At 33.8% G+C, this 17,781-nt stretch overlaps 1 protein-coding gene across 7 annotated transcripts in view; it reads left to right on the top strand.

The window, feature by feature from the left end:
* The window catches only part of LOC142342546 (uncharacterized), a 117,313-nt gene that overhangs the window by 16,307 nt on the left and 83,225 nt on the right, over nt 1–17,781 (top strand). For 5 of the 7 annotated variants that reach the window (XM_075393908.1, XM_075393907.1, XM_075393905.1 and 2 more), the window contains 10 exons: nt 1,443–1,559; nt 2,028–2,147; nt 2,544–2,753; nt 5,901–6,038; nt 6,428–6,580; nt 7,169–7,243; nt 7,312–7,380; nt 14,638–14,772; nt 15,598–15,729; nt 17,759–17,776. In XM_075393908.1, the coding sequence (XP_075250023.1) occupies nt 1,443–1,559; nt 2,028–2,147; nt 2,544–2,753; nt 5,901–6,038; nt 6,428–6,580; nt 7,169–7,243; nt 7,312–7,380; nt 14,638–14,772; nt 15,598–15,729; nt 17,759–17,776 (1,167 nt within the window). The remainder of the gene's footprint in view (nt 1–1,442; nt 1,560–2,027; nt 2,148–2,543; nt 2,754–5,900; nt 6,039–6,427; nt 6,581–7,168; nt 7,244–7,311; nt 7,381–14,637; nt 14,773–15,597; nt 15,730–17,758; nt 17,777–17,781) is intronic. The other 2 variants (XM_075393904.1, XM_075393910.1) reach the window with 1 other exon arrangement.

The following is a 17,781-nucleotide window of genomic DNA, read 5'->3' on the forward strand; positions in this document are numbered from 1 at the left end:
CCCATCTGGATATGTTGAATAGTTTTTGCTTTTTGGACTGAGACTCAGTTAAATCGCAAAATGTCAAAATGTTGAGAATTTTTTGGTTTGGCCTGTGTTTGTCTTTTTTTTGTTGTTGTACGCCATATACCTCACAATAATAGGTCTCAATTATTTCCCCAGGACGCATTACAGGAAACCTAGATGAAGATTTCAGTGTATACCTGTTTGTTTTAGAGACTCAAATCAAACAACAAAAAGGTTTTTTTTCAACTGTGTTTTGCTTTCACTTTCGTCGCCATGAAACTCAACCTCTCTATTTAGGAGTCTCTTTCAGTTTTTGTTGATTCGAACTTTTTTTGCGCCAGGTTATGCAATAATTTTTGTTGAATTTTTATGTCTGTTATGATTTTCGGAAATATTTGTTTTAAAAAACATATTTGGGTTTTTGAGCATCGTCGTTCTTTTAAATAATTTCCTGTTTATAGCTCACTCTCTGTAACAAAACAGGTCACAAACCGTTTCCAGTGAGCTATAGTGTAATCTCAATAACAATTTCAGCTTCAAACATTTGCTTCTCGACTGGATTACTAATGTTACTAACAGATTTCTTGAAACGTTTGAGATTTTTTTATGTTCTCTTTTTAATTTATAACAAAAATTGTTGATTACATTGCCTCGAAACTTTGCGAAATTGAACATTGGATGATGAAATTTCTCATTTGCTTCTATTGGAGATATAAATGAACTTTTTAATGATTTCATTTGATATCTAATGAAATTAATAACTGTGAAATTAATTGTTTTCAAAAATGGAAACTTATTTTTGAACTTTTTGCTCCTTTTTGTCGACCTGTTATTAGTCGTATTGAACCTAATGAAGTAGAGGCTAAAGTGTTTTGTTTAGGTTTTTACTGATGCAAGTTTGATTTTGTTATGATTCTTTTATAGACATCGAGTTTTGGTCTAAAAATAATGTTCGTCGTTTGATTTTTTTTACTGTTGTCATTACTAGTAGTCTTGTTATCAACAACTTTCATCGGCACAGCAATATTGTATTCGATCGGTTGTTTATTGAACGATTTGTATGTTTTTTGATAGCTTTATATCTCTTCATCATTTGGTAGCCAGTTAAGTCAAGAATGTGGATGAGCGGGGTCGGAACATTGTGTGCCTACGCACATTACCGAGCCCCCTTCTTGGCCTATATGAGCTCTGAGAAGTTTTACTGGTATTGAACGTCGAAATTCGTTCCAAAATCTAAATGAATGGTAGAATGCATTTTTCATCGCATTTCGTTCAGAGTCTGACTCAGAGAAAATAATAGCAAAAAGTGACTTGAACAGACTCTGAATCAGCACTGCATTGTTTCTGAAAAATATTCTTCTTCAGTACTGAAGTACTCTGAAAATTAGGCACAGAAGTACCGTTCTAGTGTAACAGTTGAGTTTATTGTTATGCAGGTGAGTTGAAGCAGAGACGGAAGAGGAAAGAGATTCCCAAACTTGAGATATTCGTGGACAAGGATGGCAAGATGTATGTCGTCACAGAGTCAGGGGAACGCATTGAGGTCTTCAAAGGTAATTCTCGCTTTCAAACAATACAAGGCAATGAAATATTGTCAATATTATGGATCGCACATTGAATTTTTATTCGCTGTGTAAAATATTGAATTTATTTTCTAAAACTGTTTCAATTAAATCCATAATTTAGGACCGTGAACAGAAGAAAAACGACTTGAAAATTTTTTCAAAAAAAGTAGGGGGAATGATTCAAATTGTTGATTCGAACTGAACTGATAATGATAACAATGGTTGTTAACGATGATTATTTCATTGCCTTAATTTTTTGGTATTTAAAAGCCTATTTATTGATTCTGGGAACTTCAAAGAAGCCGTTTCAGCGCTTTGATGCTCTCAGTTAAATTACAATTAAAAATTATGAATGGAATGTTAACTTGAGAATTAAATTTTAGAACATGGGAAAATTTAATTAATTCAGTACTAACTATTAGGTTTGATCTCATTTTTTCACTCTATTGTTTCTAGATCCGAAGACAGGGAAGCTCATGTTCCGGACTAAAAGTGGAAAACTGATTGAGGTGCCTGGCAACTTGGATGTGTTCACAGATCCGATTACTGGCAAAATGTACCTGGGAGAAAAGAAGGGTAAAGTTTGTTGCTTTCTTCTTCAATTCAAATTTGTCTTGATGGCAACTGATTTGGTAATTAGTTTTCAAAAATGGATCGGACTATAATCAGTTCAATTGAAGCGATCGATGCTCTGCAATTAACGGTTCAATGCTCCATTAACTGAATGGTTTTATTATTTATACGGTTTATAGACTTTCCCATAAAATAGCAACGCAAGAGAACGTTCGAAAAACTTCAGACAATCAGAGTTAACAACCAGAGTTTTAACAACCAGAGTTTTAACAACCAGAGTTTTAACAACCCAAAAATCGGCGCATATTTTGCACATTTTGCACATTTTCCCAAGAATTCCTCGAAGGTGGTTATGAGACATCTGTGAACAACCTAATTATTGTTTTTTTCTCAATTCAGACCCTGGCATGGAAGTTTTCACCGATCCAGTGACAGGAAAGATGTTCATCCGGACTAAGGACGGGACAGTGATGGAGATAGTAACAGATCCGAAGACTGGCAAGATATACATGAGGACAGCCAGTGGGACTCTGAAAGAACTTCCACCAGGAATGGAGTTGTACACTGACCCAACCACTGGAAAAATGTACATAGGAAACAAACCCAAAGGTGGGTTACTATCTCCATATCATATTGACACATTTTGAACTAATGACACAAGCTAACACATAGAGAATTGATGCGGTGATTTTCAACGGTTCAAGTTGGGTCATATTACCCGCCTAAAAATTAAGATGCGTATAAAATAAAAAAGGATAGACAAAACTATCTACCATTGAAAAATGAAAATCATGGACAATGATTCTTGTGGCTCATGTTTATAGATTGCTTATAAGATATTGCATAAAAGTGGCGTTTAAATTTTGGTTTAGGTGCGCGACCCTGCAATCATCTTTTTGTCGTCAGAAATTTAGGATAGCTGTCATATGTACTCCATGACTTATTCAAGTTTTTGGGTGCATTTAATCAGTTGACAAATTCCTAATTCTACAAAATATCAGAGGCCTTCAATTTGGCATCAGTATTTAAAGTCGAGGAAAACAATTTTCATATGCCGAGTAAAAGACTTTTGATAGGCACGGTCAAGCACGGTCTTTTCATAAGTCGAGGCCTAAGCATGGGTAAAAACTATTATAGAAGAGTTGACGTATAGCATTACTGCTCAGTCGCCTTGATGTGAAATTAATAAATGCTTACTGTTACCCTTGTCATTGTCGATTGTAACCCAGGTTTAGGTGATCAAACTATTTGGGTTGCACACTGGTGGCATGGTGCAACCCAAAATACATGGTCTGGGAAACGCTTGAATTGAACAATGGTCCAGACAATGGGTGCACTACGGTCTGATTAGAGGGCAAAGTCTGGGAAAAGGTCTGGACAAAGGTCGCACTACGGTCTGATCAGAGGTCAAAGTCGCACTAGAGTCTGATCATATGTTGCACAAAAGTCTGAACAATGGTCGAACTAAGCTCTGATCAGAGACGAAAATCCGGACATAAGTTGCACACAAAATCTGACCACAGGGCATTAACTGACCATATTTATTTGACTGCATATTTTTATCACTGTTCTTGATGACTCTAAAGAAAAGCTGCGGGCACTTCAAAATGTCTTTTCTTCCTATTTTTATCAATTAGTTCTGTCCTAACCGTAACAAGATATACTAAGTTCTTCAATTTTAATTGGAGTAGTATATAGGTTTAAATCGAACAATTTAAACAAATAACAAAAGATTATAACACGTATTCAAGAATGGTCTAATCATAAGACATAATTTGTATTATGGTCTGATCGGAACGAGCGTTGAGCGCACTGAAGACGCATCAAATTTTGTGTCTGATCAGAGATCTTTTGGGTCGTGGTATTGTCGCACAATTTCTTGGGTTGCACTACGATCTGATCAGAGGGTTTTGAGTCGCACGATGGTCTGATAGGAGGGCAAAGACTGGAAAATGGTCTGATCAGAGGGCTATAGGGTCGCGCACCTAAACCTGGGTTACAATCGACAATGACATGGTTAACAGTAAGCATTTATTAGTTTGACATCAAGACGACTGAGCAGTAATGCTAGCAAGTACGTCAACTCTTCTATAATAGTTTTCACCCATGCTTAGGCCTCGACTTATGAAAAGACCGTGCTTGACCGTGCCTATCAAAAGTCTTTTACTCGGCATATGAAAATTGTTTTCCTCGACTTTAAATACTGATGCCAAATTGAAGGCCTCTGATATTTTGTAGAATTAGGAATTTGTCAGCTGATTAAAAGCCCCCAAAACTTGAATAACTCATGGAGTACATGCAACACCTATCCTAAGTTTCTGACGACAAAAAGATGATTGCACTTGGACTAAGTTTGAAAAATGGTGCGTAGAATATAAAATCAAAAGGTGCAAAAAGCTATTTTTAATATTCTCTGCATCAAGATTTTTTAGGCAAATTTTTCTATGATCACTTTTTTGTTAAAGAGGATTTGTCTGTTTCTCTTCAAACATAATTCAAACAGGTAAAACCTGGAGGGCATCTTTGAGTAGCTGAGCAAACCTAATTGACCGCTCCTAGTCTGTAAGTAAACAAAACAACGATGGTGCTAAAAAATGGCGTAAAGTGCATTTTTTTGCGGTTTCAACCATGCTCGTATCTTTTGATCTTCACACTCCGCTGATATAAACTTCCCAAACTTTGCCGGTCAGATGACAGCCTTTGACCCAACATTATTCGTTTATTTGCAAAAATTCACACAATTTGTAGTACATACTTGTTTCGGCACTGATTTTTGAAATTAATTATTTAGTCAGATAGCATTCTTTTGGGTCATAGGCGTCATTGCTCAATTTTTGGGTTGAGAAAATTAAAGTTACTTTACGTGAGTACCGTTTCTGTTATCTGAAGTTGAATCTGAGACCTCAAAACTGCCGAACTCTCCACTCGATGGGAAGAAAGGGTGACTGAATTTTACTGATCTTCCAAATTTTTTCAGAAGCTTTCAGAAAGATCTGAAATAACTCAAATTCAGCAAAACCAAGTAAAACATTCTACTTAATATTTGTTTATCATTAGTTATGCCTACTGTCGAAAAATAGTCCAAAATTTGCTCTAGAAGGCCGCATTGATGCTCCTATTAATTAATTGTACCGAACAAAACTGAAATAATAACCTTCTCACAATAAGTGAAACTCTTATCAAAATCCAGGCACTTTGTTTTCTAGACGATTCAAAATTTTTTGAAAAAATGTTTTAAGAACTACAAATTCATCATGGAACTTTTCCAATGCTGAAATATTGGCTTGGCTGGTCTTTGGAAGTCCCAGAACTGGAAAAGATGGATTCAACACTATTTATAAAAAGGAACAATTGACATAATTTCCTTAAGATGACGAAGTGCTTGGAGGGCCCTCAGTCAGTATTTACCCATTGTTACGAAGGGGTAGCGGACATATAGTGAAAATTATTGGATCGAAATACAATTGACGCAAGCTGCTTAGACATGAGTTTCCGCTGTTCAACGTTCGATCGGCGTTCTAGAAATATAAATATTTTTCAGCGCCCTCATTTGGCCAACAATTAAGTTTTTAGTATAGTAATTTGTTTGCAAAATTGCAGTATGCCGTAATGCTTTGTAGGTCTTTTTATAGAGTTTTGATTCAATCAAGATCGTTTCGCCCATAATTTTATGAGAACTCATAAGTGCAAAATTCCGATACAACCAAAACCAGCCACTCCATTTTTACAATCAGATGATGATGATGTGTGTTTTAGACGACATGCAGTACGAGATCTTCACTGATCCGGTGACTGGTAAAAGGTACATCAAAACAGAGGACGGAGAGATACTGGAGATTGTGGTGGGGGAGGACGGGAAGACATACGTCAAGACTAAATCAGGAAAACTTAGAGGTCAGAAGGTCAAACATACTCTTAATTCAAGCATACTTTCAAACTATAGTTTCTACGATACCTCATTCGGTAGAGACCATTTCTTTTGAATAAAGACAAATACTTGAGACATCATGCGTTAACTATCCAATGAAACTGTTTCATTTGAACTTTGATTTTGTAAATGACACTATATTTATTGAAAAACAGCATTAACAAGAAACAGCTTTTCTAAGAACAGAAAAAAAACAAATTCACCATTTGGAAAATATTCATTTTAGCGTCAGTAGATCTTGTCGAGAGCGTTATCAGCGATTTAAAAAATCTATCAGTTCAAGAACCACTGGATTGCATTTCCACAGAGAGTGCCTTTATCTATCGATATGTTCTGGATATTTTCTTGTTTGCAGCGCTGCCAGACAACATGCAGATCTACACAGATCCAGTGACTGGGAAGATGTTCATCGGGAAACAGGGAGGAGCACAGGGTGGACAAGGGGGAGACATGTTTGAAATATGGACTGATCCAGAGACTGGAAAACAGTACATTCGCACCAAAGACGGTAAAATTTCAACCTTTGTTACAATGACTGGGCTCAAATCACTGAATTGACCAAAAACTCTTGTACATTACAATAGCTAATATGCTCAGTATGATATGTTTGACTTGAATATTGTCCAGTGTCCAGCTTTCAATTGACTTCAGTTATGATTCAGAACACTTTCAGAACCACAAATTCATCTTTACACTTTTATATTTCTTCACAATCAGCTTCACTTCGCTCAATAATATGAAAGCCAATGATGATCTCATAGTTTATAACAGGTAATAACTGATGTTTGATTATAGATTGCAAAAATTGGTCAGACAATTATAATTTTTAGGAAACAAATGAACTCATTATATAACCATACTTAGGTTAAAATACTTAAATCTAAATGAAAATCATAAAAGCTAAATGCATTAAGTATATTTAAACCTGTAGTTAATTTGGAATCATACAATTTAAAACATCAGTGCAATATCTATGAAACTGTTTTGTTTTGAAATCACTGAAATCTTAAATTTTACACCTTTGTGAGACATGCGGCAATGAAATCAAGTCTTCCTAGCCATACCCGGGTTGTTACAAATTTGTTTTTTTTTCTAGGAGAGGTCCTGGAAGTTTACACTGACCCAACGACAGGAAAAATGTTTCTCAAGACCAAATCAGGGCGACTGAGAGGTAATAAATTGAATTCGCATTATATTTTTCCGGTTGAATTGAATTTAATTGAACTTTTTCTGTTATAGAGATACCGGCTGACATGGAGTTCTTCACAGATCCAGTGACTGGAAAAACGTACCTGAAACAGACCAAAGGTTAGGATACGTACTTTTCTTGTTGAGGGAAAAAACTCTGGTAGTCAAAAAATAGAACCAAATTTTACGAATAAGGGCATTTTGTATCAATAAATATACTTTGTATTAATAAAATACTCGCTGCTGATATTGTATTAAGTGATGTGAAACATAACAATATATTAAACTTATTACCATACAGAAAATTTGGATCAAAACGCTAAACATTTTCCAGGTAACTAACTGATCAGTGAAATAACTTTTCTCAAGAGAGCAATTGCCCCAATCTGTTCTCCAAAGCTACACTAGAAAATGAAGGAACTTAATATAGCCTTTTTTGCAGTCATTTGACTGAAAATAGAAAACAATACGGGAAAACTTTTTTTGTTACGAGATTTTTCCACCTTTACCCATACCTTGTCTAATATCCAATCTTGAACCACCCTGATTAACTACTGAGAGAAGACATGAGTTCATTATAATGAAAGTGCAAACAAAGCATCTCTTAATTTTTTCTTCTTCTTTGAGGTTTGTTTTTCGGAACAAAACTATCAGCCAAAATGTAAATGAAAACACGAAAAGCTGGTGAAACTTAATATTCTATTCATCTCTCTTAATTGCAAAGAGACGACGTTTTTGATAAATTCATTTCCGAATAAGTTCTGCTCAAACTGGAGGTTCTGCTCATTAGAGATTTTCTGTTGCCAGTGATCATTTGTACACAAGGTCAGAGGAACAATTTTTACAGGAAGGGAATTTTTTACGTCAGTGAGACCGTAGTATTAAAAATTTGACCCCGTTATTATTTACTGTATAAGAAAAAAGGAGGCTCGGTAATGTGCGTTCGCACATTAAGTTCCGATACCGCTCATCTACATTTTTCACTTAATTGTCTACCAAATGAGGAAGAGATAAAAAAAATCAACATATCAACATATCTTTCAACAAACTACTAAAAGAATAAAACAATCTACTCTAGATGGTCTATGAGACCTGTGGCTACCATAATATGACTACCAGAAAAGACGGCAAAAAAAATCAAATAGTTACAAATATTAATTACGATCAAAACTCTTTGTCCATTTTTTGAAATAATAAACAAATCAAAATGGCATCAGATAAAATTAATACTAAGAAGATTAACCGGTACTTTTGGGAACAAAATTTGGGACTTTTCCTGAGTGCAACTTGGCAACAAGTCGACTAGAAATGGGCAAATCGGCAAAAGTTTATTAAAAGATAGCTTTTTTTTTAAAAAAAGTATTAAAATCGAACTGATTAGAAATATTACGAATCAAAGGAAATCATTGAGAGAGTATTTTATACGTCAATAGAGATTGACTGAGGCCTTTCAATATCAAGGATCTGTCATATGACTACAAAAAGAACGACAATTACAGGCAAAATCTGCACGAAAAATTATGCACGAAAACGATGTCCCACCAATCAATTAAATATTAAGGTGATTACTAAAAACAATTTTCGTTTGCAGTTTTCGCAGGTGACAACCTTTGTAAGTCAAATGACGCTCATTATTGTGATACTGTGAAAAGAAAACAAAAACCTACAAAAAAGTGGCAAATTAGCTAAAATCACGAAAATTGGTTTTATCAAAAATGGTTGTTCCAAGAAGAAAGACCATTTGAGCAAAATAAAACCGTTATGAAGAGCAAATTGTTTTTCAAAAGATAAATAATGTGAATTGTATATACAGAGATGCTAAGCTACAATTTAACAGAAATAAAATTGGCAGATCTCACAAATCTAGTTCTTTTTTTTTAACTAAAAACAAAAATTCTCAAAACACATAGCCTACAAAAGCTTTCGACTAAAAGAGCCTTGCAACTACTTGAAAAACTGACTGCAACTGTTTTTAATGAGACTAAATCTTATGACTATAAAATAACATTAAACACAAGCTGAACTAATAACTTTCAAAAACCACTTTATGAAACCACAGTTTTGAAGCCATTAAATTGTACGATAATAACCGCGAGAATATAACACCTTCATTTGCGTCTCCTTTGATCATCATAACAACTTTTTGCGAAACGACTATAACAAAATGACAACAAAAAGAACCACAAAAACTGAAAAGTATCTAAACTTCACAAAATTCTTCTGAAACAATTTTTCTAATCCCTGAGAGCATCATTAAAATTGTTTAAACAACAGAAAAATTATTATTCAATTCAACAAAACATTAAAAAGAGCTCTGAATAATGAAGCTAATTTACGAAAACGATACAACACTGTACAATACGAAAAAAACTCAAACCAGAACAAAAAGGGATAAGTTGAAGAATACTATTACTCTTTTTATTAGAAATTTAATTCGAAAGTCAAAACAACCATTAGTTATTTACCGATATAAGTTATTTGGGTTCAATTTTTTAACAATTGTTGGCCACGGAGACCTTTAATTACACAATATTTGGCATATGACAACAAAAATTAACAACAAATAAAAATTAACAACAAATTGATAACAAATAAAAAACTCTACAAATCAACGGTGTCGCAGATTTCAAACCATATGTTAAAAACACAAAAATTATGTTCAGTTGTAAATGTCGTAAAGCGTTTTTCAGTTAGATTGTTAAATAATGTAAAAATTTACAAAAAACAGCATGAATGAGCAATTATGCACAAAAATCAGAAAATTTTGTAAAAAAACTTGTAGTACCAAAAGCAAGATAACCTTCTGTTAAAATAATCGGCCACAAAATTAGTTTTTAATATATAGGGAGAAAAAGTTGACCTGTACTTACTGAGAATAAACAAAACGTTGACTAAAGTAATATAAAAAAAATGACAAGTTCAAAAAATTACAGAAATTTCCTTAAAACAAATACATTCAATGACATAAGAGACATTAGGTAACAACCGAATGAACAGAAACGGTTCACATGCATCTCTTGAGGAAGAAATTTAGATCTTCGAGTTTTCAAACGTAAAAATGAGACTGCCAAAAGAATAACACTTGAAGGCAAATGACAAGAATTCGGTTAAATTTTAATAAAACTCTTCCTCAAAGCCATAAAAACCCTTTGGTTCTCTGCAAACAAACTAAATCTACATTACGTAAATTGGAGGAGTTGTCGGTAACAGAATCGTGAATAAAAAATACTGTCAGTAATTAACATAAAAATAAAGCAAAATAATAAAAATAAAGCATAAAAAAATAAAAGCAAAATATTTTGAAAAAAGGCAGCATCAAAATAAAAACCAAAAAGTCTCTGATTATAAGAGTCCACGATATTATCGAACCTCTACCTGATTTTTTAGCGCGCCCAGTGAACCGACCAAGTGTTCCAAGTGTATACGAATTAGATCAATTGTTGAGTGGAGTTCTTCAAATATTGAAAAAAAAAATGCATTTTGTAAAATTATCGAGTTAAATATGCAAAAAAACGGCAAAGATTTCATTCCAGAAGACCTTCCTGCGGCACCTAATTGCAACTAGCGCTCTTTTTGAATTTAGGGAGTCTGTGTTAAGGTTTCTGGGTCACCAAGTCTGGCAAAATTTAACAAAGTGGACCGAAAACGCATATTTTGTGCCATTTTTGATGAAAATTTTGAATTTTGAAAATTCTATCAAAAATTTTAGCCAAAAAAACTCCAATCAATCAATTCAGCTACGCTCCTTATCTCTAACGGTAACGATAACACACTGCCGTTAAAAATGTCAACTTATTTTGAAATATATTAACGAAATTGTGCCAAATTTTATCAAAAATTACTGAAAATGTGAACAAAAACAGTCGAATGTTCACAAAAATTTAAACCTACTCCCTTTAAAACATGAAAATCGAAAAAATCTTTTTAATTCCGTATTCGACGCTGGACGGGCTTTGTAATGATTCCACTCACAATTCTCTACGATGAATATATCGGTCGGCCAAAATTGACTGAACACAAAAAAGAAACCCAGTTGAGTATATAGTTCCTCCCTCCCCACTAAAGTGGGGTCGGAACAATAATGTGATCAGTTTTTTCGTGAAAACCGTCTAAGATCATTCAATGTTCTATGAATCTAATAACATACCTCTGGATATTTACATCATGCATATTTAAGCATTAAGCAGCGTTTGTTTTAATTGCCTTCAAGCAAATTTAGGTTTAAAGTGTTTTCATACTCCAATAGTTATTGTTGTTCCGACCCCTCTTGACCGATCGATATATTAATCGTAGAGAGTTATGAGGGGTATCATTTAAAAGCCCGTCCAGCGTAGAATATGGAATTGAAAGGATTTTTTTGGATTTCGTTATTTCGTTATCTAGAGCGAGTTATCGTGGTTTAAATTTTTTTGAACATTAGACCGACGTGCTTTATTTTTAGAAACATTTTCTGGAATTTTGGCAAAAATTTTGACAACTTTGATAAGATATGTAGGAATTGTTAACAATGATACTGTTGATTTTGTTTTAAGTACTGTTGACTAATTTCATTGAGTATTTTTGGCTGAAATTTTGGCTAAATGTTTAAAATGTTAAATTTTTTTTATTGAAAATTGCCCGAAATAGTCTTCCTGAGTTCACTTTGATTAAGTTTGCCGAAACTGAAAACACAAAAACAACTAACACAATCTCTGTGAACTACAAAGGGAGCTATTCCTAATTCCACTTCCACTGAGGGTAGTCCTGAACTACCATTTTGCCGTTTTTTGTTTACTTAAAAAACGCAATATTTATTTGTGATCTTTCAATTAACAAATTAGCAAGGCTGGTTTTGTTCCAAACCTAGACTTTTATATCCAAAAAAATCTGATTGTAATCAGTCGGTCTCTTTTTTGAAAAAAAAATAGATTTTTTTATGTTAATTAAAGATCCGAACAATTCAAATCAAAGCTCACTGTTGATAGGTTCAATTGGCTTCATAAGCAGTTTCGTATAAAGGTATCTAGTGTCTTTTCTTGCCTGATTTTGGTGGTTTTGACCTTTGAAATTGTTTGATTTTTAAATAAACGATTGTATATTGAAAATTGCGACTATTTGTCGCCTAATTTGGTCAAGCTATAGCTTAGTGTCAGCAGAGAAAGAATGCTTCTTCATTCCTTTTTACTGAATTAAACTTTAGTCTGTTTGCGGTTTCGCGCGTTAATTTATAGTTTTCTGGCTTTGCCACTACTACATTTCACAATTTTTGATTTTGTTTTTAGGAATTGGCCCATTTTTCTCTCGTTTTGTCATATTATTGCATTATCGACAGTTCACATCTTACGTTATTGGCATTATTAATAAAGCAAAATTAAATATATAAAAAATATATAAAAGAAAATAAAAAACTTATATAAAAACTTATGTATAAAAAACATATTTAAAGGCATAGATTATGGTTTTAACGGCTCCGATACCCCTTTCTCGAAGCATTTAATTGAATTTTTATACATTTGTTTTTAACTGTTGTTTTCACCTTGTCTTTTTAGTCATATGAAATTTCCTGGATAATGAGAGTTTCCATTGGTTTTTTGTGGTGGTTTAAATAAGCCGCTATTCTGATTTGAGTAGATAGCTTTTATTACTTTGAAAACAATTGTTTCCACAAAAAAACACTTCTTTACTTCCCATTTCTGCTCTTATTTTATCTATTTGCTACCTAGTTTTGTTAGTTATAGATCAGATATGACATTTTTGTTGCCGAGTTATGGTGCAAGTGTGCATAATCTAATGTTTTTAAAAAATTCTTTTTGATTTTACTGGCTTTGACATGGGTTTTTGCAATAAAAGAAAACTAATGTGTGTTTTTTGTCTTTATTTGACGTTCTGTTTGTAGACGTAAGTTATATTCTGAGTAGTTACAGTTCTCAAGCGCTTCCTTTGGACAATTAAACAAAAGTATTTATTTATTTCATTTTATAGCTAATGGCTTTCGTGACTTTGAAATTAAAGGTTTTCAAAAAACAAAAGTATCATTTAATTTTGCCTTTTTCTGTCCACTTGTTACCATTTCTCAATAATGAGAGGTGGTATTCCACATTATTGGCTTTCGAAAATGGCGCAATTGAACATATTTTGAGGGGCAAAATATGGCTTTACGGCTTCGACAGCGTTTTTTCGCAAAATATAATTTAATTTTTATTTGTTTTCTCTATTTTTTGTTCTTTTTGTAACCGCATAAAAAGATGAATAATTACAGTTCTTAATGCCCTTCTATAGAGGCGTATTTGTTAATAAACATGTTGGATGTTTTCAGTTGCTATCTAATGGTTTTCATTACTTTGAAAATAATTGATTTTTTAAATTCGAAGCCGATTTTTATCTCTGTTGTGTTTTTGTTGTTTTTGTCTAACTGTTTCCGAGTGCTCTCATATCGTTTCTAGTGAATTACGATTAAATTTGTTTAGTTTCATGTTATCTGACACAATTTTGACCTTGCTATTAAATTTATTTTTAAATGGACTTAAAATTTTGGATGTAATTATTGTTTGTTGCAATTGTTGTTTGTTCGACTTGACTTTTTTCTTTTTAACGACTGATCTCATCAATCTTATGTGGATTTTTTACTCCACTGAATAGTTTGCGTTGGAGGCGATCTTTTTGTTCAAACACATTATTTTTTTGAAAAATACTTGAATTTTTTTCTATCTGTTCCTCATTTGGTAGACATTTATGCCAAAAATGCGGATGAGCGGGGTAGGAATTTTATGTGCGAATGCACATTACCGAGCAACCTTGTATTTTTGCTGCACAAATATGAGGTCGTGTTTTTCAGTTCATCGCAAAGTGTGCTTGCCAAACTCCGCGCGATAAATTAAGTCGGGGCAAACTTAATGGTCCCACTAAACAGATTAGGAAGATAAGCTGGGCATAAAAACTCAATAATAATCTTAAAATGCAGTGTCCGGAACTTAGTTTGGTTGTTACTGAAACATAAACAACCGAGACTTAAATTGGGGAAAGAACCTACAGATGGTTAAGCCTCATTTTTTTATTTCCCAAACTATTGAGCTTCTTCTGTCATATCAATTTTATATACATAAAATGCTAAATTTGGATCGAGACTGAAGGGCAGTTTGGGTGCACTGATTTTTTAAGACCACAAAAGTGATCGCAGTGTACCAATCGTTCTTTTTTATAGATAAGTAGCTAATGTTTAAAACGTAGTTGCCATTAATAACTAAACTGAGAAACAAAAGTCGATTGGATTGAACGGAATCCAATTTTGGTACAAATGTGAAATATGATTCACTTTTGAGATCAGAAACGAGTAATTTCACTCAACAAGGAAATTTTGGTATCGACTCAGGTCTGTAATGTTTGCATCTATGTTTGCAGATCCTGGTCTTGAGATATTCACGGATCCATTAACTGGAAAGACTTATGTGCGGACAAGAGATGGAGAGGTTCTGGAAGTGGTGGTGGGGGAAGATGGAAAGACATATCTGAGAACAAAATCTGGGAACCTCAGAGGTCAGTCATTTGAGAACTAACAAAGCAGCTACTACGTTGAAATCTAACTAAAGCACGTACTTGCTCGTTAAAAATGGGGAAAGTCTGCAGTGCCTGAAGTTAACATGCCAGAAGACGCTATATACATAGCCAGAAGCTAACTTTCAAAGATGACCGCCGTTTTAAAACTGCAAGTTGCGTGTTTAAAGTAAGATTACGTGACTCTGCAGAAGTCACTTCGAAGTTTTGACTTAATATCTCGAACCGCTTCGCGGTTCTCGATAAACGCCAGAAGTTCTCAGTGATTTCACACAGAGTCACGTAACCTATACTAAGCACTTGTCCGACAATTGATGCGTGAGTAAAATTCAGAAAATGTAAACACTGAATCCGCATATGAAAGATAGCAAAACTAGATCACGTTTCTGTAATCGTTGTTCACGAATCCCCTGACGAGCATCTGAGACCTCATGTTTGCAATATTTTGTCGTCTGGATAAAATAGACTGGTATAGAAATTCTTTTAAAGGAACGGGAATTGAAGTGCTATAGTTCTTCAGAGTGAAAAAATAATCTGTGGATTATTTTATTAAAATTGCTTTTGGCAATGAAAAACATAAATTTAAAAAAAATTACTTCTGTCTGACAAATTTAGCAAACCTCATCTTTATACATAAAAAAGTCAATGATTTATTTTAAGAATTTGGTGTTTGTTGACAGACGCGTAAAAGGATGGAATGTTGTAAACAAATAACACCGGACAAAGACAGGTTTTTTTATTTCTGAGAGAAAGCTTTTGAAGTCAGATAACAAAAGAGTTTTGGTTAAAGAAGTTAGAATTTTCCAGAGCTGGGAGACCACTTGGAGATGTACGTGGATCCCATCACTGGCAAGATGTATCTGGGAGAGAGGAGGAATCCTGGCATGGAGATCTTCACAGATCCAGAGACTGGCATCACTTATGTCCGAACTGCCGATGGTTGGTAGCTTTTTAATTCACAGAATCCATGAACTATGTCTAAATCTTCGGTTGCTCTCCAATCCTGTGTTTTAAAAATTCTTTAAAATCTATACGAAAGACAAGATATTTTAATTATGCGCAAACTTGTAGCAATTATAAAAGTCCCGCTGGTCTTTCTTTCTGGTGCTAAAAATTCAGCCTGAACATTTTTTCAGCAGCTGTAAAATATGCAGTATCTGCAAACAAGGATAAACCAAGACATCTGACTCCTGAGATTTTAACAAAGTTAACAGTATCAACGCTTTAAACTTTCTTCAAACATAAGGGGACAAAAATTTCACCAATTGTTAATTTTTTCATCATAATGTTTCATAGATGAAACAGTGGTGGTCGCTTTAAACAATGTTATAAATACTAAGTGGAATTGTAAGGTTTATTGCCATTTGAAACCTATTGGGTTTTCAATCTGTCAATTAGTTGTTTACGGAATTTGAAAATTTGGGATGGGTATCTATCCTATTCACTATTCCACAAGTCTCCTTAGAAAGTTTCAGTAGAAGAAAGCGCTACTTGGGGGCTAGTAACCTAAAAGCCCACTGCTCCTAAATGGAATGAAGAGCTTTACCGAGTCCTTCGTTCAATCCCGAACTTAAGTTTTGCGAGGCCTCTTAATACTTTACTAAATTGCCAAAATTTTATTATTAGATTGTTTTAATGCCCTTTAATTTTGAGTGATGTTTTCGAGTCCTCAAGGATTTTTTTAGCAAAAAAAGTAAAAGCATCCTCGAAAAATTGGAACAAAAACAGGCTATCAGTTCAACTAATTAATCGCCCGGCGAACCAAAATAATTAAAACAACTTTGCAGATGGCGTGAAGAGCTCGTTGGTGTTCATAGCACAAAACAATTAGGGGAATTTTAACAAACTTAAATAGAACGCTTGTACATAGCCCGTGAGGTACTTCAGGTTACTGCTTCTGTGGTCAACAGGTTTGTCTAGATATATGCGCAAGTGAAGTACTCAATCATAAACCATGACAATTGTATGCCACAATTTAGTAATTGTTCTTCTGAGATTGAATTGTGTCCACTGGAAAACAAAAAAAATCGCTTTTGCGTTTCTTTGTTTGGCCAAGATAAATCTCAACCATTTTAATTTGTTGAATTATCGTGTATAAAAAAATTCAACTGTCTGTGAATTTTGTTGATAATTGTTTGCATGTGCTGTACTTTAACAATAAAAAGTCTTATCAGGGATCACTTTTGTTAGACAACTGTTAGTTTTTATGGCGACAAAATGTGTAAAGTTATCGTTAGACTTGAATACTGAGCAATTCTAGAAGCTGTACAAGAGCGCGATTTTAAAACCTTATTAAGGCGTAACTTAAATTGTTTTCATTACTAATTTTTCAATTCAAGATGCCCCCGGATCTCAAAGTTGAAGTATTCTGAAAGACCTCGACCAGAAAAATTGCATCTTAAGATATTGCACCGAACAATTTTTGTAGCAGTGAGTTTATAAGGGACCGTAATAAAGGTTTGAATGCAATATCTATTGATAAGAGTTTATTTCCTGGTTAATGAGTTTGCTCTGCCTCTGGTCTAATAAAAAGAAACGTTAAACGTAAGTAATCAATCTCAAAAGTAAGGTAATTAAATCAGAAATTTGACACAGGTGTATCCGTAGGTAAAATAGCGAGGTCCGAAATCTTAGAAAGCAATTGCCGACATGTGGTTTTTTCAAAAACTAGAAACAGTTTTTATCTGGTAACCTTAGATTATAAAAGAGGAGCCCTGTAGTTCTGTGAGTGGAAAGTCACGCAAACATTGTAATTTTAAAGCTAATTTTCATCTTCTCTTCTGGTTATTTTATATTCATTGCCTCGAATCTATTGAAAATAAAGAAATTATTGAAATATTAAAGTGATTAAAATTTAATTTTGGTTACAATAATTCCCTTATTTGTACGTACTTTGCGTACATCTTGATCAAATTCATTGTTCTGTGTTTTGCGATTTTAATCTCGAGGGAGCAACATTGCTTTTCAGAGACTGAACCTGACGATGGTAAG

The sequence above is a fragment of the Convolutriloba macropyga genome, chromosome 7 (genome assembly GCF_964194025.1).
Source record: "Convolutriloba macropyga chromosome 7, txConMacr16.3, whole genome shotgun sequence".
Classification (NCBI taxonomy): domain Eukaryota; kingdom Metazoa; phylum Xenacoelomorpha; order Acoela; family Convolutidae; genus Convolutriloba; species Convolutriloba macropyga.